The sequence below is a fragment of the Centropristis striata genome, chromosome 3 (genome assembly GCF_030273125.1).
Source record: "Centropristis striata isolate RG_2023a ecotype Rhode Island chromosome 3, C.striata_1.0, whole genome shotgun sequence".
Classification (NCBI taxonomy): Eukaryota; Metazoa; Chordata; class Actinopteri; order Perciformes; family Serranidae; genus Centropristis; species Centropristis striata.
The window spans coordinates 37,116,248-37,141,089 of record NC_081519.1 but is presented as its reverse complement, the minus strand read 5'-3'; the positions used below and the strand labels follow the sequence as shown (position 1 = coordinate 37,141,089).

General features: G+C 37.7%; 3 protein-coding genes and 2 long non-coding RNA genes across 5 annotated transcripts in view; 3 read left to right on the top strand and 2 right to left on the bottom strand.

The window, feature by feature from the left end:
* eya2 (EYA transcriptional coactivator and phosphatase 2) overlaps positions 1-5,781 on the top strand; it is a 60,587-nt gene extending 54,806 nt beyond the window's left edge. Inside the window, exons 13-18 of the mRNA XM_059328957.1 lie at positions 189-247; positions 1,039-1,199; positions 2,704-2,818; positions 3,892-4,013; positions 4,104-4,204; positions 4,582-5,781. Of these exons, the coding sequence (XP_059184940.1) occupies positions 189-247; positions 1,039-1,199; positions 2,704-2,818; positions 3,892-4,013; positions 4,104-4,204; positions 4,582-4,662 (639 nt within the window). The 3' untranslated portion in view covers positions 4,663-5,781. The remainder of the gene's footprint in view (positions 1-188; positions 248-1,038; positions 1,200-2,703; positions 2,819-3,891; positions 4,014-4,103; positions 4,205-4,581) is intronic.
* Positions 5,782-6,601: 820 nt separating this feature from the next.
* tgm5l (transglutaminase 5, like) lies at positions 6,602-12,455 on the bottom strand. Its single transcript, XM_059328860.1, has 14 exons — positions 12,449-12,455; positions 12,143-12,325; positions 11,804-12,037; positions 11,353-11,471; positions 10,504-10,632; positions 9,952-10,129; positions 9,370-9,505; positions 9,162-9,265; positions 8,814-9,053; positions 8,235-8,297; positions 7,928-8,137; positions 7,684-7,841; positions 7,224-7,360; positions 6,602-6,755 (listed from the first exon to the last, which is right to left on the bottom strand). The coding sequence occupies exons 1-14, from the start codon at positions 12,453-12,455 to the stop codon at positions 6,602-6,604; spliced, it is 2,052 nt and encodes a 683-aa protein (XP_059184843.1).
* A 2,142-nt stretch (positions 12,456-14,597) lies between these two features.
* On the bottom strand, positions 14,598-19,513 carry pxmp4 (peroxisomal membrane protein 4). The gene is made up of 4 exons (XM_059330360.1): positions 19,344-19,513; positions 19,019-19,081; positions 17,280-17,478; positions 14,598-15,759 (listed from the first exon to the last, which is right to left on the bottom strand). Exons 1-4 carry the CDS (start codon positions 19,454-19,456, stop codon positions 15,496-15,498), a joined length of 639 nt encoding a protein of 212 aa, XP_059186343.1. The 5' UTR covers positions 19,457-19,513; the 3' UTR covers positions 14,598-15,495.
* Positions 19,514-21,996: 2,483 nt separating this feature from the next.
* Positions 21,997-22,279, top strand: LOC131969066 (uncharacterized). The gene is made up of 2 exons (XR_009394085.1): positions 21,997-22,027; positions 22,111-22,279. It is a non-coding gene; the product is annotated as an uncharacterized LOC131969066 (long non-coding RNA).
* A 103-nt stretch (positions 22,280-22,382) lies between these two features.
* On the top strand, positions 22,383-23,370 carry LOC131969065 (uncharacterized). Its single transcript, XR_009394084.1, has 2 exons — positions 22,383-22,607; positions 22,835-23,370. It is a non-coding gene; the product is annotated as an uncharacterized LOC131969065 (long non-coding RNA).
* Positions 23,371-24,842: the final 1,472 nt, after the last annotated feature.

The window sequence follows — 24,842 nt, the reverse complement described above, 5'->3', positions numbered from 1 at the left end:
TCGCTGTCCCATGTCCTGACACCTTATTTCCTCCTTCCTTGTCTTTTATTTTAGCTTTTTTTCTTTTTTTATTTCTGTAAAGCTGCTGTCACTCCCGCAGGCTCCCCGAAAGAGGAGAAACCTGCCTGTACAGGGCTGTGCTCTGAAATGGATCTCTTCATATATCCGCTCTCCTTTTCATTTCCCAGGAATGTGACCAGGTTCATATTGATGACGTGGCATCAGACGACAACGGACAGGACCTGAGGTAAAGCGTCTCCTGTGTTACTGTACTTAGAGCTCCGCTGAGAGACTCTGACAGTTTCTGCTGTGGCTTGTGAACCAGACTTGCCCTCTGGGTTTTAGTGCACAGGAGGAAAAAAAAAAAACAGGGAGATGAGACAAAGAGTTTGTGCACGTCTGTGTGTGTTCATGCATGCAAGCATGTGCATGTATTTTATTTCCCCCCACTTCCACAGCGATATAATATGTCACAGGATTATCCAACGCTTTCATTTCTCATCAAAATATCTCTTTATCATTCCCCCTGTCTCCCTCAGTCCAGACGTTTTATTGCATAAACTTGTTGAAGCACTTTAGGATACTTTTAGGGGTGATTTGAGAAAGAGCCAGACTGTACCAAAGTACTTTTTTTGAAGTATTTATTTTATTGAAATTGGCCCTTTTCATTCTCAAAGATGTTTTTATATTCATCCTCGCCATGCTGAATGTATATACTTTATAATTTCTTACTGACAAAGCTTTTTCATTCATGGCTAAAACTTCAATTTTGCAGCGTTTCTTGACCCTGAAATATCTGTGGTTGCACTGGCACACCTCCTTATATTTGATGAATGGTTGAGCACTGCCTTCATAACCAGAATAGCTTGAATCAATTCCTAGAGCTAGTAACTGTATCCATGAATATGGTCGTAGCAGTTCTTAAAGCACCCGCACTGAAACACAGATGATCGTGCTAGTTCTATAAGATGCTCTGGAAAAATGCCTTGTGTTTTTATGATCTATATCCTGACTGTTTCCTGTATTGTGATCCTGCAGCACTTATAACTTCGGGTCGGACGGCTTCCAGAGCCCAGCAGGGGCCGGCCCTCTGTGCCTGGGGTCAGGGGTTCACGGAGGGGTGGACTGGATGAGGAAGCTGGCTTTCCGATACCGCAGAGTCAAGGAGATCTACAACACGTACAAGAATAATGTTGGAGGTAAGCTTAAAGTGGAGACACAGGTGATTAGGGTAAAACATTAAACTGATAGATATCACCATGAAACTTCCCCCAGTTGATTTATTACATGAGGACTGTTTGTTTTTGCAGCACTTTTTCTAAAATAGTATTTTTAATTATGCAAATGAGGAATTGTCTTTTTTAAAATGTGTGCAATGTTATATGTTGCATACATTTCCAGAACAGAAAACGCAATATTTGATGAGAGAACAGCCATTATAAAAACATTTTTTTACATTTTTTTTCCAAGTTTTTTTTATAACCTGTAATGATTAATATATAAACAAGCACCTCTGTAAACATGTTAAGAATAAAACTAAGAATGAAACTGGAAGATTTAGTGTATGTAAGTGAAATTGAAGTGGAGATTTCTGACTCAAAGTAAAAGAAAAAAAACACATTTTGATGGAATATAATTATAATATAATTGTAAAATTCCATACATTTTGCAAGAGACTACAGGTGAGTAGGGTCAACATTTTAACTAATAGATATCATGAATCCTCCGAGTTGATTGTTTTCATTAAGAGGATTGTTTATTATATTACAAGTTTTCTAAAGTTTTATGTGTAAATATGCAAACAAGGCATTATCTAATGCTAACTTTTGGTGACCTTAGGAGAAATCTTGACAAGGAAATAGGCAAAGTTTAGTCAAATTAACACCTAAATGTGTATTGGGGGTATTTTATTTCCACTAGTATGAGAGAAGAGATGCTATGGAAGCAATGCTATGTAAAGGCAACATAGGTAGTTGGACATGTTTATTTTTCTCAGAAGTTTAATAAGGGTTATATTATACTTCTAGAAACATACTTAGAATACAAAATGACAGAAATAAGATAAGATAATGCTGCAATTAATATCACTATGGAGGCATTTAAATATTTACCCACTGCCAGACCACAAACTGGAGTTTCATGTGAGCACAGCTCAGCTTCAGACCACAGTGATTTGTCTGGGTTTTCTCTTTCTTTTTGCTCCTATCAAGTTATATAAGCTTCATAAAAGAACGTTTTGGTTTTTTTTTAAGCTCGCGATTTGTTCAATAACCAAACCGTAAATTATTCAAATGCACGTGATGATAAACACCTGCTCTCTCAAGAGGAATCTCTTTTAAAAAGAAATCAGACCCATTACTGACGTATTAGCGATTAAATTAATTGGATCATGATGTGGCAACAATGAAGAACACAGGTTTATTTGTCAACTAACATAATGAGATAGAAGTTGTTGTGCAGCATTGTGAGCTGCTGATTACAGCTGGCTGCTTTACCTCTGCTGGAAACCATATGTCTGAGGTTTTGGCTTGAGGATGTTGTGTGAGGATCCAACCAAAGACTGCAGACAGTTCTGCTGTCAAAATAGGGTTTTGCAACATTGCAGTAAATTAGATTTCTCTATGCATCAGAGCTATATGAGTTCATGTCCTGTTTTGTTTCAAATCGCTGACCGTCGAGCTTGTGTTTCTCCCTGATGGGCAGGTTTGCTGGGCAGCCCCAAGCGAGAGGAGTGGTTACAGCTGAGGAGAGAGATGGAGGTCCTGACTGACCTGTGGCTGACTCAGGCACTCAAAGCCCTGGCTCTCATCAACTCAAGGTCAGTTTAATGCTGCCGCAGTTTGATTTACACCAGCAGGTTGATTAAAACTGGCTGGTAGCTGTACAGAATATACTTTTATTTAGATTTTTCTCCATATCCCATTATGTGTTGAGTCAGTTAGTGAAATAGCATGTGTCATTTAAGTAAAAAGTAAAAATTAGGGTTGAGGGTTGCAACTAACATTTATTATTCTCAATGAATCATTGTGTCGATAAAATGTCAGAAAATACTGAGAAATGTCTGTTTAGTCATGTCTAAATTCCTTTTTTTGCCAGTCCAAAACCTCAAAGCTATTCAGTTTAACATGATATAACCAGCAGACAGCAGCAAACAAGCACGAAATATTAACAAACTACTTTAACTATTAATCAGTGATCAAAGTAGTTATTTTTCTGTCAGTTGACTTATCGACTAATTGTTGCAGCTCTGTTAGGAAAAATGCAAAATTGATACAGCATAGTTTTGCGATGTTTTGCAAGGCAATATTTTATCAATACCTGGATGCCAAGTATCCATATTTTATTATATACTTTATTAAAATGACAAACACATTAAAATAATCAAATAAATGCTTTTCAGTCCACTAGATGGTGCTAAGTTGAGTATTTTTCTGTGATTTAATTGAATCAAGAAACTGAAATGAAACAAAAATCAAATACAGTATTCAACACATTTGTATTCAGTTAAGTTTGACTATGTAGACTTTAATAAAAAACAGTTCAGTTTGCCAGGTGCATGCAACATTTATGGCAGTTTTTTTTTAGATGTACAGACTGAAAACTTTTATCTAATAAGTTAAAGTTTCTTTTGGGAAAATAGTTGAAAAATATAATTAATCAGTCTCTAAGTATTTTTTCATTTTTACTATTAGTTTCTTGCATTCAGATTATCTGGCCATTAAAATGAACAGAAAAAAAAAAAGTATTTTGATAATTGTTTTTATTGCTAATGATTTTGAGTGCATTAGAGCAGATACCAAACATTACAATATTTTTGTGTGTTTGGAACATATTCTGAACAGGTTAAGGTGTTTTACTGTAGTATAACTGTTTTGTTCTGTCCTGTTCCAGGCCGAACTGTGTGAATGTGTTGGTAACCACCACCCAGCTCATCCCAGCCCTCTCCAAGGTGTTGCTGTACGGTCTGGGCTCAGCCTTCCCCATAGAGAACATATACAGTGCCACCAAGACAGGTGAGGAACATTAAGGGGCAGAAGGAAAATGACAATCATGATTAATTTAAAAAAACAACACTAAAACTCAGATTTTCCCTCTTTTCAAAGGCAAAGAGAGCTGTTTTGAGCGAGTCTCTCAGAGGTTTGGTCGGAGAGCAGTTTATGTGGTGATAGGAGACGGAGCTGAAGAGGAGTCCGTGGCCAAGAAGGTATAACTCAATCTGTTTTTTTATGACTGTGACTGCTGAAAAATGGGCCTCAACTAATCAGTTATCTTTAAGACACACTCGATTTCTGCAGCAGTTTAGTTGGGGTTTTTTTTCTGATCTTTACATTTCAATGTCTTTTTCCTGGATTTGGCAGATGGACAAATCTCTTTTTGACTAAGCTTTTGTACATTATAGACCAACATGATATCCACATGTACTTTGTCACATACTATAATCCCCCTCCAAACCACAGTCAGTAATTTACATCTGCACTGCATCTGCAGGGAAGCTGCAAGTTTCCAAAGTATGTCTGCCTTAACTTTGCATGTCTGACATTGAACCTGCATATAATTTAGATTTTATTTTTGTTTTCTCAGAAGAACATGCCGTTCTGGAGGGTGTCCTGTCGGGCTGATCTAGAGGCTCTGAGCCATGCACTGGAGCTGGACTACCTCTAGAGGGCGCCAGCTGTCACGCTGTGCTCCTCCACCCAAAACCACGAGAAGCGTCCTGAACTCCTGAGTGCAGCCAGTAGGTGAAGCTGCACCTAGAGACTGATTCAGAGTCAGCATTGCTATTTCAAGGTTTTGGGGGCTAGGCATTTGATTCCTAATGAGCACCCAGGTGGACGATTTCACTTTCAAGCCAAAGGAACTGTGAGGATTTCAGAGGGAAAGCTGCAGTGTATCAATGACACATGAGGCAAAAAGTGCTGGACCAAAATCAAAGACCAAAGACAAAATAAGGGACCAAAGCTTCATAACTAATCCCAGGGAACAGTGGCTAATACTGCAAATACTTTTAAAAAAAACTTTTTCTTTTTTTAAAATTCAATTCATCTCTACTTCATAAAATGTGTCCCACTTTTGTACACAAAAAAAGTGATGCACTGAATGAAAAATTGTCCTGTTTATTGAACACATTAAGTTTGTCTGCATGGATAAAAAAGCTGGATTGTTTGTTCTGCTGTGTCCTTTTTTAATTTGTTGTGAGACTAAACCTGTTCCCCACTGATACCATTAAAGACAAAATTAGAAACAAGACCTGTTACGTGGGATAGATTTTGCCTTCAATATTATTTTAGAATTGTTTTATTCATGTCGGCTAGATAAATGTCAGATCATATTCTCCTCATAGGTAGAGGCTATTGAAAATACTCTGATTGTACTTTATCATTTAAATGTGAGCTATTTATTATTAGTTACATCCACAACACAATGAGGTATAAACAGTTTGAGAGCTCGGCATTAAATATCCCCTTCAAAGACCCAAAATATGCTCTTGTAAAAATGTTTTGATAAGAAGTTGTCTTGAAGATGCTGTATCATAGGCTGGTGCTTGAATCCTTACTTTTGATTCTGGGTTGTATATGTTGTCATGCTTTAACTCTGCTTCTTTTCTGTCCTTCCTTTCATTTCCTAATAGCCTGTTTGTAATATAGATGAACTGGTATGGTTGTGCATGTGCCGATTACACTGCCTGTCAGCTTAGCTATGATTTGTATATAATGCTTTATTGTCGATTTGTTTTGACAGACAGTTAAATAGATGAATAAAAATAAATTAATTGCATTGTTGGGAAAAGTGAGTCGAGTTTCATTTCACTTTACACTCAACCCAGAGGCGAATGAAACAAGGGGGATTAAATGACGAATGAATTAATGTTGAATGATCACCGTGTGAATTGCATGTAGTTGTCAAAATGTTTGAGAAGCCTTTAATTCAGACGGAACAGTTGCTTTTTATGATGAAATAACTCCCCCTTCAGGTCAGAAAAAGAACTGCAATAACAAATGTACTAAAGCACAACAGCAAAAAGCACAATAATCCAAGTAAAATGTTTATTTAAAAGGTGTTTATTGTCATGTCTTCAACACATTACAGCATATAAATACATTAAATAAAATAAATATTATCTACATTCACATTTATATCATACAAAACAATAGAAAAAAACAATAAATCTGTCATGTCGTCTGATGCTGCCATGTGGTTGCCATGTTCTGGCTTCAGTTAATTGTTAAATGTCCAGACTATATAAAAACATATTTTAATATGTCCCAATAAATAGTATGTTAAATTAAATATGCCAAAAATACCAGGATGTCATAATGCATCTGGTCACATTTTGCTTTTCTGGCTTTTCTGACCCACAGTCAAGGGTAAAAGTTCAAGGCCCAATGTTATGTTAAGTAGTGTTTTCCAACTATATGCATATTGCATGCAACAGTGTGTACTTTTTAAGGGCAGCTGCAGTATGCACTAAAATCTAAAAGTAAAAACGTGATTTGTACCACAGAATTAGTTTTTCACAACACACATAAAAATAAAAACAATGCAGACATCAGAAATGTAAGTAGTCTGCCCAAGTATTTAAAAAAACATGCAAAAGCAGGATCTAATGGTGTCTTTTGACACAGACCATCTTGAAGCCTCTGATAGTGGAGTTGACGGAGAGTGACAGGCTGGTCTGCAGCATCTTCATTCCCACCTTGTTTGGAATGAAGGTGATGCACTGCTCCACGCTAGCTCCTGGACTCAGTGGGTTCATCCTGCAGGAAGAAACAGAGCAGATTGTTAATGTTAAAGTACGACCATGATGCAGTGATTGTGAACTGACACACTGACAGTTTGTTTGACAGGTGATTAAGATCACGTTTTTGTCTACAGCAAATCACTAATTAATTGTAATCAAATGTCCTTTTAATAACCACTCAGTGCCTGTAAATAACTATTGGAGCCAAAGGGCACACAGCAATGGAACATTTTGTTGACTATATTAGCCACACCTGCCTGAAAACAAACATAAGCAGAACAATACAAGTGTAACAAGCCTACATTCCTTCCATAATGACACTGTGTACTACACTGTGGCACTCCTATAAGTGAACATTCCTCCGATTATTCGTTCTTCAGCCATTCGTGATTTGCATAAATCACTGAGGTCATTAAACATGAACATTTTTTGCACATACTGTACAACATGTGCTTCAAAAATGAGGTTGTGAAGTCATTCTTACCTGAAGTGAACCTTTCCCTGGATGAGCCCGGCCCCGGCTACAGTCAGTATTCCACTCACCGGGTGGGAAAATGGGTTGGTGAAGGTCACTGTGGCAGCCTGCAGTTTGTTAGGCACAATGGAGTGTTCGTCTGCAATCTGAGGGAGAAATGTGTGTCAGTTAACCCGGATAATTTCCTTAAAATACCTCCTAAATATAACTCGAAAGTGAGTCAATGTCAATGCATTCTGTATGTTTCCTACCGCTCTATGATGCTTTAATTTAGTGAAACTATTCATCCAAAGACACTTATTTTTATTGTTGTTGCACCATCAGATCAAATAAGTAAATATCCCAGATGCATTGTTAATTACTTCTATAAATTATCCTTTTGTTTAGCAAGACATGAATTGGTATTTAAAAGCTGGTATTCTTGCTAAAATTCTAAATCAAGTTCTGCATGTTTGAACATGTTTTCTACCTTTATGTTGAGCTGTGGGGTGGCGATATTGATCTCCTCTGAGGCCAGGACCCGCTCATGAGTGGCCATGTCGTCCACGACTACCGCGAGGTTGATCAGGTCGTCTCCCACCACGTCCTCATACTGGGCTGGGAGGATCTGCTGGCAAAGAACCTTGCCTGGAAAGACAGAGGAAGAAATTCAGACCACAGCAGTCTTTCAAAAGTGAATTCTGAGTCTGTAGATGAGTGAAAAGTGCATTTACCCTCCATGGGTGCCAGTTGTATGACCCCGTGTGTTTCCCAGAAGGTGTCTGAGGGGCTGTTGTTGTATTCTTTAGCCTGGGCATTCAGATGCATCTTCATCTTCTTGGTGATCTTCTGCTTGTTGATGATTTTCACCGTGAAGCAGACAGGCTCCCCGGCAACAGGAGCTTTATCCAGGGTGAGGGAGACTGACATCCCCTTGGACGAGCCTGTAAAACGAAATAAAGAAAGTGAGTGCATGAGATGAGATGACGAGGGTTTAAACAGATTATGAGCCTGACTCATGTATTCAAAATCCAAAATTACCTCTTCTTATTGTAGAGTCATCTGACATTCTGGAGCTTCTCGATGAGAGTGTTGAAGTCGGGCCTGTATTGTGAAGATGGAAAGAAGAATGTGAGTATATATGTCTTATAATGAACATTTTTAACCCTTTATCAGGCAAAGAACTATATTTGGTAACTTCAGGTAATATTTTGAGAAAGAAGTTGCAAATTTACTAGATTAAAGTGGCAAATCTACAAGAAAAAAAGTTGCAGATTTAAGAGATTTAAAGTGGCAAATCTTCGTGAAAAAAGTCACAGATTTACGAGAAAAAAGTGGGAAAAAAGCTACTTTTTTCTTCCAGATTCACCACTTTAAATCTCATAAATCAGCGCATTTTTTTCTCGTAGATTCGCCACTTTAATCTCGTAAACTTTTTTCTCAAAATATTATTTTTGTATGTTTTTTTTTTTCACATTCTGGCAGTATGTAATATCCTCCAATATTCTCTAGGGTTGAAATTTGGAATTTGCAAGTATTTCAATGAGTGCCCTATTAAGGGTTAAACTTTTAAAAAATAGCTACAGAGCAAATGAATTAATTTATGTCTTTGGCTATTACTTTTAATGTATTTGTAGTCTCCTGTGATGTTGTGATATCTGGGGAAGCCAACAGCTTTGGTGCAGATGAGGGATCCCACTCTCTCTGTGTCCTTGTTGACGCTGACCACCCGACCCTCGCTCATTATGATCGAGTGGATGTCAGCGTTCACCTCCGCATAGACAAAAGGGATGTCATACAGCAGGTCTATACGCCTATCCTTGATTGCTTTGACAGGGGCTGGGCCACAGCAGTACACTCCTAGGATTAAAAAAAGAAAAAAAAAGTAAGAAGAGAAGGTTATAGTACTGTTCATGCAAGAAAACATGTCCAAACATGAGCAAAAGGAGAGAGAGATTCCTCACACACCTTCACTTCTCTCCTGGGGGGTCGGGTCCAGGACCTGCCAGCCATCCATTCCAGATCCAAGATCCCGACGAGTCATCCAGCACTCCGTCCACACGTGGAAGTTCCTGCAAAGAAGAGTCAAAATAAGTTATCACAAAACAAAAAAAAACATCATTAATGTCTTCAAATTAATTTAAAATAAGTACTTTAATAAGCCGGGGTGACTAACCATATGCTGTCCTTGCTGCGGTTCAGCTTCTGCCCTGTTTCACTGTAGAACTCTTCAATCACCAGGTTGTCATTGGTGTCATGAGCAGAGTTGAAGTTGGTGACGACACGGCAGGGGATGCCAAGAACTCTCATGACTGAAAGACATGATTAAAAAAAACAGACGGATAAATATCAAGCTGATGAACACATCTGAACATTGTGTTATGGAAAACATGATCATGGCGTGTGAGCAACGAAGACTGATAAGACATCAGTCATGACGTCAGGGTTTGGAACTGGTTACTGAAGATCAGTGGTGGAATGTTACAAAGTACAGTTACTCAAGTACTGTAATTTTGAGGTATGTGTACTTTACTTGAGTAGTTCCATTTTTTGTTAACTTTATACTTCTACTTCACTACATTTTGAGGCAAATATTGTACTTTTTACTCCACTACATTTAGCTGCTAGCTTCAGTTACTTTTGAGGTTGAGATTTAACATTAAAAACATGATAGATTAAAGTGACTAAAGTGTGTGAAGACTATAATAAAGATACATTTTTATATAGGGTATCATTTGAACTATAATGAAATAATCACCTGTGCACATGACAGCTGCGTACACCCAGCACTGTCCATATTTAACTGGTCTGTAGCCAGACTCAGCCCACTGTGTCAGGATGTCCCCACTCCCAGTCCACAAGGACGGATTCACTCCTTCTTTGAAATCACCTGCCCATTTTCCTTTCAGCACACCACGGTCGTCTTCACAGTTGATCTGAGCACAAAAGAAAAGATAAATGTAATTTTCCGTCTTTGCACTTCAGTTCACAAACATCATAAAGCAAGCTGAGGCACCTCACATAGCCTGAGATGTTTCTGATTCACAGTGGCAGTTTAACAACTACGTTGACTCTGTTTTACTGCAATAATTACAGCGTGCCTGCATGTGACATTTAAATCTGCAAAACTTTGCATGAGGTGTGTGTTTTTCTGCAGAACACTGTTTCAGTTCAAGCCATGACAAGTTTTAATAAGCAGAAGGACACTCACGTTGTCATAAAAAGTAAATAAAAGCATTGGAAACAGAACACCCAGGGTAGCTGGTGATTTATTCATATCTTGAGGTTTAAGTTGTGTGTTCTCACTCACCATGGCAGACACAACCCGGCCGATATAGACGGGGTTGTTTCGGTTCAAGTAATCCCTCCTTCTGTTCTTTTGGTGTTGAGGGCTGACTTGGAGCAGATTCAGACATGTCTCCAGAACACCGGATTCAAACTAGAAAAAAAATGAGATGATTCATTGAGGATTTAGTGACATTTGGAGCATATTGTAATTAATAGAAAATAAAATAATAATAATAATAATAATAGTATTGATAATAATTTAATTAAAACTTATATATTATTATTATTATAACAATAATAATAATATATAACATATAAATAATAACAGTATTCATAATATTATTACACTTATTAATTGTAATAATTAGTTAATACTGTTACAGTTAATAAAAAGTTAATACTAGTTTAATATGATACTACTACTACTAATAATAATAATAATAATAATAATAATAATAATAACCTTTATTTCCAATAAAGAAATTACACCACATAAATTGATTTGTTTGTTCCAGTTAACATTCATCTACACAGTTAGAGATGTTACCTCTACTAAAGCAACTGATTTACATTTAATTACATATAATTTTTCTTTTTATGTTTGTTTTAATTGCTCTTTTAGAGGACTAACATTAAATGAGGAATCTAACTCAAGGATTAAAAGTACATATTGCGAGTGGACACAAGCAAAACTTTAGAAATGAAATGCAATCAAATACAAAAGCATCAATCAAAAATGTATGTATTACTTATTGGAAAACAATAGTCAAAGTAATAACCACATTGTTGAGTCAGCACCTCTGTGTTTCTTTCTATTTTCTCCTTTTTGATTTTTTGCAAAAATTGGGATCAACAGATATTGCTTTCATACCTGATCAAAGGACCAAGGTCTCGACACAACGTTCATAGTCGTCCCTATAAACAGAAGCCCAGAGTCGTTCTGGATGTACTCTTCTCTCTGGTCCTCAAAGGGAATATGCACAGTATCCTCTGCAAGAAAAAAAAAACATTTAGTATTTCCTTGTGTATTTACATTTTCAGATACACTGCTGTCTACACCATTAACAGCTTCAAACTTTATTTTTTTCCTCTGTTTTGTACTGCCGGTGCCAGACATTTGCTCTGATGAATCCTTCCCTCTCATATGATTCACAAAGCCATCACACAGCTCATCAACACTAATCAGACTCCCGTAAAAGGAACTACTATTCAGCCACACAAACAAAATAAGTACATTTCTGTTGCAATTGTAAAAGCTATCAAAACCTTCTGAATCTGCAAATCTTTGCAAGACCTGTGGTCATTTGACTGGGTTGACTCACCAGGACACCAGGGATTGCAGAGCAGTGTGAATCTGCCGAACGTGCAGGCCTTCTTGCTGTCCTTGGTGATCAAATACACCTGAAATTTGTAGCGGCCCACAGAAGCAGTGGCAGGAGAGGAGATGAAGATGGAGGGGTTTTGTAGGTTCAGGCTCTCTAAGTTGATGTAGGCTCTCCAACGGGAGGAGGAGACCTTGGTGGAGTAAGTGACTGGAATCACCACATACAGGCGGCCTGAGGAGAGGAGAGAAAAAGACAATTAGACAAAAAGGATTTTCGATTGTGGTGCAAACTATAGCATTCATTAAAAGGCTAAACTAAAATGTAAATCTAGACTACCTAGGTTCACTTTGATCCTCAGAGTGTCAGTCTTGGGGTTGAATGCTCGGCCCTCCAGTTTCAGACTGACTCTGAATGGAGCTCCTCGTCGCACCACCAGGGCTTTGGAGCTGCTGAAGCCCTCCGTCCTGTGTTTCTCCATGTTTTCAGATTTTTCCAGGTTGACATTTTGTATTTTTAATGCTGCAAATGAAGAAGAAAGACATAGTTAAAGAAAAATGCATTGAGCAGTCACATATTACTAAATAAAACGAGAAAATGTGCAGAGGAAAAAGAAGAGCTTGAATGTCAGAAGACAAATCTCACCTTCCATTTGTTAGTGTCTCTTTCTCAGTTCAACGCTAAATGTCCCTGCTGTCAAACTCTGCAGCTATATAAACCTTTGCCCCACCCTCACAGAATATTTCTCTCGTGCTGGTATGAAAGTGAACTGTTGGTTTTCCTCAATTGTTACTAAGGCCCTCAAGGCAGGTGCACCAAAACTTACGCCCCTCCTCTTCACTATGTCCTAATACATGAGTAATCAGACTCACCCAGTTCAACAAAAGCGATGATTACGTTAGTTTGTTGGCTGGGTTTCAACTCTTGGAAGGCACTGCAGAATTTTTGCCAAATATGAGACGTGCTGCCAAAACAGTATACAGATATTTTGGTTAGTATACGTTCACAGCTAAACTGATTGCTTTTTTTGGATACTATCTATTTATATAGCTCACATTGTTGAATTTTTTTATTATCATGTGTTTTTTATACCATTGTAATGTGTGGATGAGTTTGGCATCTTGCCAGTTGTTGCAAAATGTAGTCCGAAAAAATTTAGTGTGAGCAAGATTCAAAGTAAAGTCGTTGCAAAATGTAGTCCTTAGAATTTTGTATGAGCAAGATTAAAAGTGAAGTCGTTGCAATATGTAACTTACAAGAACGGGTGATTTTGGTTTTTGTCATCACAGATTTCTGGTTAAATTAGTAATGATTAGGGATCGGAACTGATAACATTGTATTAATGCCAATGCCATTATTGAGGCTGCTGTACAGTCCGATTCTTTATCAATTTCCTAATTAATTCCTAGTAATTTTTGTGTGGAACAAATTAGGCCTGCACAGGTGTCAAAGCAATAGTTTTTGGTGAACACAGTGTAGTCACAGTCCTAGCTTTCATGTATTGGGTCAGATAGAGTTTAAAAATACAGGCACATGAAGTCATGCACATCAAGCATATTTTCTCTTTCTGTACACACACACACACACACACACACACACATGCCCTTTATTCCACTGCTCGCACCCATACGTGTACACCGTGGCTTGTGCTCCAGAACAGAAGCGTGGGAGTGCACTTGAAGATGTTTCCGTTGATGTTCAGACTTGCCCTAAGGAGAAAATAGCTTTGTCGCGCAAATCATGTTCAAGTGGTGGGGCATCATACGTTGATAATGACAGGTTTGTACATCATACTGTGGGGTGGCAGGCATTTTTGAATAATGAATATTGACTTGAACTCACCACAGGGATTGTTGCTCTATCTGCTTATCTTTATGCCGCCTTCAAGCCAAGTGTAGTTAAGTGTACAAAACTTCATACGAATTGTATGATCAGGTTATATTCTGAAATCAAAGTTTCAATTAGTTGTCACAACTGACAGATTTTTCACTGCTAGCTGCATGGCTCTATGAATGACAGTCAGTCCCCAATTTATTTCCACACTGAAATATTAAAACAACTATTTGGTGGATTGCCTTGAAATTTTGTAAACAACAATCAAACAATTATGGTTCCTAGAGGATGGATCCTAATGACTTTCCAGACATATATTTTATTTTATTTTAGTGCCTAGAGCTAGACATTTGTGGTTTTGGGGGAAATATCTCTATTATTAGATTAGTTGGTTGGCAGGAAATTTGCTAGAACTTTTCATGTTCCCCTCTGATTAAATTGTAATAACTTTAATGATCCCCTTCCTTACCCTGCAGCACTATCATCAGGTCAATATTTTGAATTTCCCAAATGGTTTATGACTAAACTCCTGCAACCCTGACATTCAGCAGAGCGTGGTCTAGACCTGCTCTGTGTGAAAAGTGTCTTGCGATAACATCTGGTATATTGCACCATAAGAAAACTGACTTGAATATGCTGAGCATTTAGCTCGAAGCACAGAAAGTGCCTGAACTCCACTACATTTTGAGGCAAATATTCTACTTTTTACTCCGCTACTTTTAGCTGCCAGCTTTAGTTACTTTTTAGGTCAAGAATATAAAAAAAACATAAATTAAAAGTCATCAACTTTTTTTTTAATTAAACATCTTCACAGTATATTAAGTAGTTAAAATGAGCCATATATATACAAAATTAAAACACTGCTTCCATAAATACATCAATACAAATAATCTAATATATTTAGAACATATAAAAACAATCTGAGTGGGTCCATTCTGCATAACGAGTACTTTTACTGTAGTTGAGCAAAGCATTTGAAGACAATTTATTCTTTTAGGTAAGATCGAATAGCAAAAGTCATGATTAAGCCTTGGGAGACAAAAAACTGGGATCAGGTTTGACTGAAACAAGATTTCATTCATTCCTCATTAAAAAAGATACAATTATGGCACACCTTCAAAACAAACATAAACAGTACATTAACAATAATTTCAGCACATAGAGCCAGTATTTCTGGTGCAGCTGCTACAAAGAGATCAATATGTTCCAGCATTGTGAGGGAATCCTCAGCGCATTAGTTATGACACACCGAGTGAGTCATAGTGCTACATTAAATCACATTAAAATACTGTATTTCAGGTAGTCATCCGTTTCTCAGGTAGTCAACAGCTGTTCAGTACTTGAACAGCTGTTATAACTGTTGTAACTAAAAAGAAATGTCATTATTAAAGTTTTTATTAATTTTGTGTTTAATAGACATATTTTACTTCATCAGTTAATCATTTTATTGTGAAAATTCCCATTTTTGTCTTTGTATATCAGCAAGTTTTGCATTAAAAGACCTTTTGTCGCTTTTTCTGTGGCAGCTGAATTTGGTGACATACTCCTGGGAATTAAAAGAAGACAATTGGTCAATCACCCTAAATATCAGCAAAAACAAAACACTAGGTAGATACAGATATTGCTTTTTAAGGCCAAATGTCTTTAACTGGAAATTTGGTGCGAGCTGGCACTCAAGATATACATGTCAATGAATCAACCATTAACAAAACAAAGTTGTACAGTGCAAACTATGATCTTGTTATAATATTAAAAAGGCAACATTCAATAATATTTGGAATATTAGTGATTCTAAAAAAATAATGCAATTCATGAATTGTAGAGGTATGGTCTGTACTGATAAACCTAAAGTTTCACATCTAAGCGGCAGTCCTTGGCTTATTATAAACAAGGAAGTCTGTTATGTCGTGCCACACGTTGCTGTCATGGTAGAGGTAGTTCATGGAGGATTGCAGCGACGGCTGGAGGGTGTGAGGGTAATATTCAAACAGCCACAGGACGATGCCCCACACCAGTGTGGCGAAGAGGGGGAAAGGGTCGTGTTTCGGCTGTGGGATAAATCCTTTCTCCACGGCCAGTCGAGACAGGGCGAACAGGATCCTTGACAGTAAGTACATGTTGATCTAGAGAAAAGTAAAGAGTTTTAACGGACTGAACACATTGACCTGAGGAATTACAGTTCATGATGATGTAGGATTGTCAAAAATAAAGAATAATAATAATAATAATAATAATAAAGATTCCGAATGGTTCCAATACTTATTTTCCACACTTTCGTAACAGCTGCACTATCTGCTTTCTTTTGTCTCCAACAGCGAATTCATACCATAGGCTGTATATAAATAATGGACGTAGGCACCGTGACTTCACCCATTGGTTTGTGGACTGGCTGTTGGAAGCATCGAGTTCAACATTACACTTGTCGCCATCTTGTGTCGCCATCTTGTTTTCGATTTGGGGAGCAGACGATAGGATATAATGACTCTTTGCAGACCATATTTGGACAGTGGAGCAGCGAGAGGGATCTGATCACCGACTACAGCCTCTCTACACCTCAACCTGACTGAGAGCAGTCACTGCTAATTCATGTTAGCATTAACTGGAGCATTAACTGGGATGTTCATTTTGGCTAGCAAAAAAAAAAAAAAAAATGTACGTTACTTACCTAAGAAAAATGAACAGCGACTCCTTGGAGTGTCTGTTAGTCCAACCAAACGCTGAACAAGACATTTTTACTGAACAAAACGTTCAAATAAATTAAGTGAAAATACAGTGTGCAAGGGTCAAAGTTATGAGACCAAACCAGTAAACGTCCTTTTTTATATCTATATAACGTTATATATAACTTTATTGACACGTTGCCGTGGATACGCATTGTTCTGCTTCTCTCCTGATGACGGCTCGCCTTGTTAGTGACCTGTCAATCAAAGGTAGGTAAAAAAAATTTACTAGCAATTTAGACTAATTGTTGCCCTAAAAATATTCTGAAGTAATAAATCAAGTGAGAAGCTTTCTCATTTTGCATTGAAATTAATGGACAGAAATGTTTTTGCAGCCAAACTTAGCGCCCCCTACTGGAGTTTTTGGTAGAATGCAGCTTAAGGCATTTCCTGGTTTGCCGCCTGGTGCATAGCTCTGCCCCTCACATTCACTCATATGTCTGTCTTTTTGTCTCATCCCATTCACTGTGGTTTAGTTTCAATTCAGGTAACAATAATTTATTTATGTAGAGTATATCTGCATATAACCCATAAGAATATTATTTACATCTGCTTGATTTTTTTCACTTGTTTGTACCTTAAAAATGCAAAATTGACATTTTGTTTTGTTTTTACTTGCACTTTATTGCCTTTTGAATGTGTTATGTATCATCAGAGGCTTTTGAACATATGCAATAAAGAGGAATATTGTTTTCACTTATGTAAAAAGGTTTGCTGTTTACTACAACAATTCTGCTGTTCTCTGCTACAAGCCCAGAAAAGTATTGATTGATTATAGTATTGAATATCAATATTTTCAAGATATTGTATGAAGATTTGGAATTTCCAATATGGTGAAAACACGGTAATGGTGTGCTTGCTAATGTACAAATATGATCTAAGAAAGACCAAAAGTGATAACAAGGGATTTATTTGTATCATACCTGGCTATTGATGTTGTTGTTATCTCCAAACACTAACCATCCTCCAACACAGGCGGCCAGAAAGGAGTGAGACTGCAAACTCTTCCCCTGGCACCTCTCTTGCAGTGCTTGCAGTCCTTTGTATGTAAACACAAAGTATGCCAGGTTGCGAGAGTGGGTGTACGTGGCCTTCAAAATGGCTCTGAGCTTGTCCTTCAAACTGTTAGAGAGAAGAAAAAGTGTTCAGAGTTCACCCCACTGTTTTTTTTCCTCCTGTAGTGCTTTTTATTCATACAGATTTGATGCGAAATCAGCCGTAGAGATGTCTGCCTTCTCTTGAATATATTGAAACTAAATGGCACTTCTCTTATTTTGTTTAAAGCTCCAAAAAAAGCTTTATTTAAAAAAACTCAACAGCAGAAATCATGACCCTGTTACTCAACATAATCCAAACCTTGTAGTGAGCCCAAACCCCAATCCACTAAACAGCCCTGGCTTCACGGCTGTCTGTCATGTTGTTTGTGTGTTTTATACATTTGGACGGGTTGATGCCAAATTTCGTTGTACTAGTACTTGTTACCCTGTGCAATGACAATAAAGGCTTCTTGATTCTTGATTTCTAATACAGTTCCCTGCTAGGGCTTCACAGTGATTTATTGGTTAGCACTTTCATGTCACAGCGAGGTTCGAATTTGACTTGCAGCTCTTCTGTGCAAAATTTGCATGTTCTCCCCGTGTCAGCATGGGTTCTCTCCGGGTCCTCAGGCTTCTTCCCACAGTCCAAAGATGTGCAGCTTAGATTCAACTGGTGGCTCTAAATTGATCAATGTGTTCAAGCGTTGTGAGGGAATCCTCAGCGCATTAGTAATGACACACTGAGTGAGTCATAGTGCTACGTTAAATCACATTAAAATACTGTATTTCAGGTAGTCATCCGTTTCTCAGGTAGTCAACAGCTGTTCAGTACTTGAAGAGCTGTTATAACTGTTGTAACTAAAAAGAAATGTCATTATTAAAGTTTTTATTAATTTTGTGTTTAATAGACATATTTTACTTCATCAGTTAATCATTTTATTGTGAAAATTCCCATTTTTGTTTCTGTATATGAGCAAGTTTTGCATTAAAAGACCTTTTGTCGCTTTTTTTGTGGCAGCTGAATTTGGTGACATACTCCTGGGAATTAAAAGAAGACAATTGGTCAATCACCCTTAATATCAGCAAAAACAAAACACTAGGTAGATACAGATATTGCTTATTAAGGCCAAATGTCTTTAGCTGGAAATTTGGTGCGAGCTGGCACTCAAGATATACATGTCAATGAATCAACCATTAACAAAACAAAGTTTTTAAAATTGCCCGTAGGTGTGACCAGAGTTCAGATAAGCGGTTATGGATAATGAATAGATTAATTACTAGTGGATTGTCTTAATCTCCGGGAGTGCAATATATGTTAAAAATAAATGATAAATGAAACTGCTCACAACAATGTCAACATGGATTATCTTGAGTAGCCAAGTCTTAACTTCTGGAAAGAGACATTTTTTCTAGATACATTATAATCAAGAGAAGGCAGACATCTCTATAGCCAATACCTCCAACACTCTGCAACTCTAAAAGAAAATCTAGACTGATAAACAGGTGAGAGGAAAAATATGGATTTTTTGATTTGGGGGTGAACTGTCCATTCAAGAGAGGTTGGGAGTATTTAACAGCAAGGTCATTTCAATTTCTTAGAATTAAATTACAGTTCAGATCCTTACCTGCCACTCCTGAACAGAAATGTCATTACCAGAGCATGTGGTGCTCTGATTTTGGCCCCATACCTGAGAAATAAAAAGTACATTATGATGTCAGTGCTGTCTTGAACCACAAGTGGCTATAAAACAGCTATAAAACAAAGTCAAACATCGTCAGCGCATTTTTAGTGAAGTCCATAAAAGCTGCTACTATTTGCTGTATGTGGATCCAGGCACAGACCACTTTAGTAACTTACTTCAGCTGATAAGACCTGTTAGCTAGCCTCCTAGCTAGCTGTGTGCTAAAGAAGGAAACTAAATAATTTTTTTATTGGACGTTTTCACTCACACGGCGCCGTTTCTGAATCCTTTCAGCACAGCTAGCGCGGCTTTGTACTTCTCCTGCTGCAGCAGGTTATTGACGGTGTACAGAAGAGTTTTTATCAGATCAGGACCTGCCATGACTTTCAATAGAGTCGAGAGGACACAAAATCAGGTAGCACACACAATCCTGTATGATGTGTTACAGCGAAAAGTCGCCGTAGTGCATCATTATAACTAAGGTTCCTACGTGAATTAGGTTGTGATTGTTTTTTGGTAACACGATTAAAAAAAGTGTGCGTTTTGTGAATTAACAAATATGTTTTAATGTAGACAATATTTTAACGATGACTTGGGTATTGACAGGGGTGAGAATTATGCATTATTTTTTATAACTATGTACAAATTTGTATACATTTCAAGAACAGAAATCTTAACGTCATAAAGCCATGGTCCAACAATCTTGTTTAATTTTGATTCAAAGGTTTTTGTTGAGGGACTTTTTTTATTATGCTTTCATCACTCCATATATCATTGTACTGTCAACAGCAATTAAAAAACTTACCTATTACTTTTTTATATTGCTTTGATGATAAATAAACAAAGTCCTCTATATAAAAGAAACTCAGAATATAGATAGGAATGAAATTGTAAAGTTTGGTGTACAGTTGCAAGAAAAAGTATGTAAAACCTTTGAAATTACCTATTTTTCTTAATTAATTTGTCATAAAATGTGATCTGATCTGCATCTAAGTCCTAAGCATAGACAAACACAATGTGCTTAACCTTATACCACACAAACAATTATAACATTTATTGTTTTTATTGAACACATCCATTAAACATTCATAGTGATGGCGGAAAAAGTAAGTGATTGATTTAGTAACTGGTCAAGTCTCCTTTGGCAGCAATAACCTCAACCAAACGCTTCTGATAGCTGCTGATCAGACCTGCACAACGTTCAGGTGGAAATTTTGGACCACTCTTCCTTACAGACCTGCTTCAGTTCAGCCATATGGACAGGATATCTGGTGTGAACGGCTCTCTTGAGGTCATTCCACAGCATCTCTTTTGGATTGAGGTCTGGGCTCTGACTGGGACACTCCAAAATGTGGATTTTCTTTTTGAAGTCATTCTGTAGATTTACTTTGATGTTTAGGGTCTGCTGCATAACCCACCTTCTACTGATCTTCAGCTGGCAGTCAGCCACCATGACATTAACCTATAGAATACATTAGATAAAATTGGGAATTCATTTTCCCCCCAATGATAGTAAGTAGTCCAGGCCCTGAGGCAGCAAAGCAGCCCCAAATCATGATGCTCCCTCCATCACACATCAGTGTTGGGATGATGCTCTCATGTTGTAATGCAGGGCCCTTTGTCACCATACCCAGTGCTGCATGTTCTTCATGAACAATTCAGCCTTAGTTTCATCAGTCCACAAAACAGTTTCACGGTTGGTGGCGTCAAGATTTGGCAAACTTCAAGCATTAAGTGATATTTCCTTGGAAAGGAGCGGCGGCGTCCGTGGACACCACACCTGTGTGGTAGACTGATGACTAGAGATGTTAATCAGTTCCAATGACTCTTTCAAGTCTTTACTTGTTACTCTGCAGTTCGTTTTTGTTGGGCCTCGCAATGGGCCGTCAAATATGTTGGGGTATCTGGTTACAGACACCAATTGCCTCCATCACGGGTCACCAAAAATGTAATTAAGGATGGCTCTTTTATGAACCAATGATGACCTTGCACAGGGTGTCAAATATGTTAATAAAAGGCTGTTATCATAAATGCTATCCCTCCCATAAGGATACCAAATATGTAGGGATGAACCTGAGCACCACTTTTGTGGATCTCATGGTTCAAAAGTGTGGTTAGATGGTTAGATAAATAATTATTAATTCTAAGAAAATATATGACTTAATTTGCTCTAAGTCAGCTTGTTAAGGGGCACCATCTGTAAAACAGAAAAATATAGGCAATTCACCTAAATCGGTTTCATAAAGTTACTAAACTATCAATTTGGAACACTGATTATTAATTATGAATATAATTATAATCAAATTACCATATTAATATTTAGTAGTGGTTGTAGGAATCGTGAATTCTTGTCACAGCAGAGGCCAGCATATCATTCATAATGTACAACATTAAATAGACAACATTTGTAATCAGAAGGTATTTATTCTAAAAACAAGTAAAGCAAATAAAGCACACATCTATTAAGTATAGAAAACTACATTACAAAGAGTGTGTGTGCGAGAATGACCACAATTACGGCTGGATAGTACAGCAAAGAATGATCCAAGGCAGGTTTGCAGTGGGTCACAGAGACAATTCTTTATTGAACCATGACAGCATAGAGTCCTCAGTACAAAAGCCCCCCCCCCGGTTGTTAAAATGACTCCTATTTATAGGTTGTCCCAGCTAATGACTGAGGGAGATTCCATCTACCGGGATCCACTGCCTAACAACATGCTGAACCCACCATTTTATTAATACATTCACCCAAACCTCATCAATACTCTATATACACCCCATTTACATCTGCTTAACAAAGAAAATACACACATCCCAATCATCTGCTAAAATACAACACAGACATCTCTTTCACCCCCACACCAATTTACACTTGGTTGCCCCCGGAACTACAAAAGCGGTGTCCGTTGCCTGGGGAAGCCTTTTGCCTGCACACCTTACAGACAAAGACTGGTGAGTACTCAATACACTTGGCTTATTCAATGCATTCATACATTTTAATTAGGCACATTTAACCCCATGTCCCTCTGTTCTAGGTGAAACTGCGTGGCCCACACAGCACCAGCAAACCAAGACCTGACAAAGGACAACAAGTATGGTTAAAAGATATTCAATAAATATGATAAATATATCTATACCAATGTGCAAAACACTGTTAAAATGTATTGTGCAAATCTCCAATAAAGTGCTGTTGCTCCTCTTAAAGTGTGCAATTATTAAAGTGCATATGTAGTCACACTCAGTCTAAAGTGCGTGGTGCCATGTGTGCAAGCCAGGTGACGATGTGCTCTTTGTCACAGTGTGTGTGAGTGAGTGGGGGTTGAAGCTCCAGCTGCGAAGCCAGGTGAGTCACCTGTCGTCATGTTTTGCAAGGATTGCAAAGAAAAATACAGAACGAACAATGATGAAGAGGTAAACAAACTCATCAGTCACTTCCGACCTCTTCTGCTGTCTGCTGGAGTGGATGTGGAGTTGATCCCTGATCAATGGACAGTTCTCAAGACTGAACTCTACACAGCAGGATTCAGTCAAGGTACTTGGAGAATGATGCTTGTTCCTCTTACCATAACAGTAGCATTTTTAGCAAGCGTTTGAAAAGCTCCATAGAAATATCCAATATTGTGAGACAGTTTTATTTTGTTTATCAGGAGTCAGAGTAAATGCCATTGGTAAAGGCACAATGCAAATTTGATAGATAGATAGATAGAAAATTGAAAATAATTGTTTGGAAGTGCATAACGCTGTCTGACCCTGCTACAGAAACCTTCGAGAAGACCTGGACTACTGTCAACAAAATGCTTCGCCATTGGTGTCCTGACATGCTCGATCTAATTGATGCTCTCCTCACCATTCCTGCAACCACAGCTGACTGTGAAAGAGGCTTCAGTGTTATGAAGCAGGTAAAAAAGTGACTGGCGCTCATGCCTGAAAGGTGAGACCCTCTCTGACCTCCTAAAGACACAGTTGTGCTCACCCGACATCAAAGACTTTGATCCTACAAAAGCCATTGACATCTGGCATGCTGACAGTTTGCGCTCTTGCAGGCCTGAGTTTGTGTGCAAACACGGAACAAAAGGAACTGAGGGTGGCTCGGAATCAGATGGAGAAAGTTCAGAGAGCTCTGCAGACATTTAATTCAGAAGAACGATAAAGATAGATAGACGAAACTTGGAAATTGAATGAATAAGAAAGGAAATGTTTGAACTATGTATATTGTTTTATGTATTGTACTTTCCGTACATTGTACTTTCTGTGCATGTGTAATGCCAACAATGTCAATAAATTGATGAAATGCATTCAGTGGCACTCATAATCTCTGTTATTTTCACCGGGAAATAATTTTGGCTCGTGGAAATTCTGATGAAAGTGGCGGGCGTGGGAAGAAGGAAGTTGAGTTAACTTTAGAAAGTTACCAGCCAAATTGACTGGTGATCAAAAAAGTTAATTAAGAACCCAGCAGGTGACTATCAGGCCGTGCCGTGTGGCAGTGTGAGCTGTTACAAACTGTATCTTGTTACAGTTAATTTAAAATATATTATGTGTAAATCAGTGTTTGAGCAGGTCAAAGGTTAGTATAGTTAGTTGCATATAAGACTGACTGTATAAATTAAGATTAACATACGACTTTGATTGTAACACAAATATCACATAAATATACTAAAAACACACGTATAAACCAAATCATTAATTACAGGTCAAATCCTTTATACTAAAGTCCTTGCTGATTGCTTATCTAAGCCCAGTTATATTCTTCACGAGTCCAGTTGAAAAGGGGGGAAATCCTTTTCCAGTGGCGGGCGTGGAAAGAAGGAAGTTGAGTTCAATAATTTGCCGTCTTGCAAATTAACCCTCTGAAATCTTGGGCTATTATGTCCGTTAAAAAAATCTTTACCATGCCATGTTGGTATCAGTTTTTTCAGCGCAACCTCACCTATATGTCGTGATAATTAACTTTTAACTGACTTACTTGATCACAATTTTAAACCCAAAAGAAACTAAGGAAACATAAAGTCTGATCTTGAAAATCATGATTCACACACAGAAATGTACATGTTACAAATATGAACACAGGTTGCAAATATAACATAACAGGTACAATGAGGATAATAATATCTAGTTCTATATTTTTATACTAAATATATTTGACATTATCTCCGGATTTACTTGGCCGAATATCATCAAAAAAAAAATCTGGCATGGAGTTTCAAGCCAGAAATTTAGAGGGAAGCTGATGGCATGACTCAATGTTGCTTCATTTTTATGTCTTCACGTCATGAAGAAGTAATGTGCAGGTTTTTTCATGGACTCCAGAGAGTTAAGTTGCTGGTTGTCCTTGTTGAGGTAAAACTTTCTCTGGCAGTTTCAATGAACTTTGTGTTCATTAATGCAACTTTGGTGCACAGAGAAGGTCAGAGTTGCAGTTGTACCAGAATTACACCTGGAAAGGAGATTCTCTGAGGAGAAGGCATCATCACAGCAGGGCTCTGCAGGAGATGAGGGGGGCTCATGTATATTATAAATGTTTCATGGATATATTCAATAAAGACATAAAATATAAGTGTTTGCATGGTATTAGGTTGAGCATGTTGTGTTTGTCTATACTTGGGGTATAGATGCAGATCAGATCATATTTCATGACAAATTAATGCCAAAAACCAGGTTATTTCAAAGGCTTCACATTTCAGATTTCTGGCTCAGAGTATGATTAAAAAAAAACAGCCATTAAAGAAAATGTCATGCTTTTTACGAGACAATACATGTACTGTAA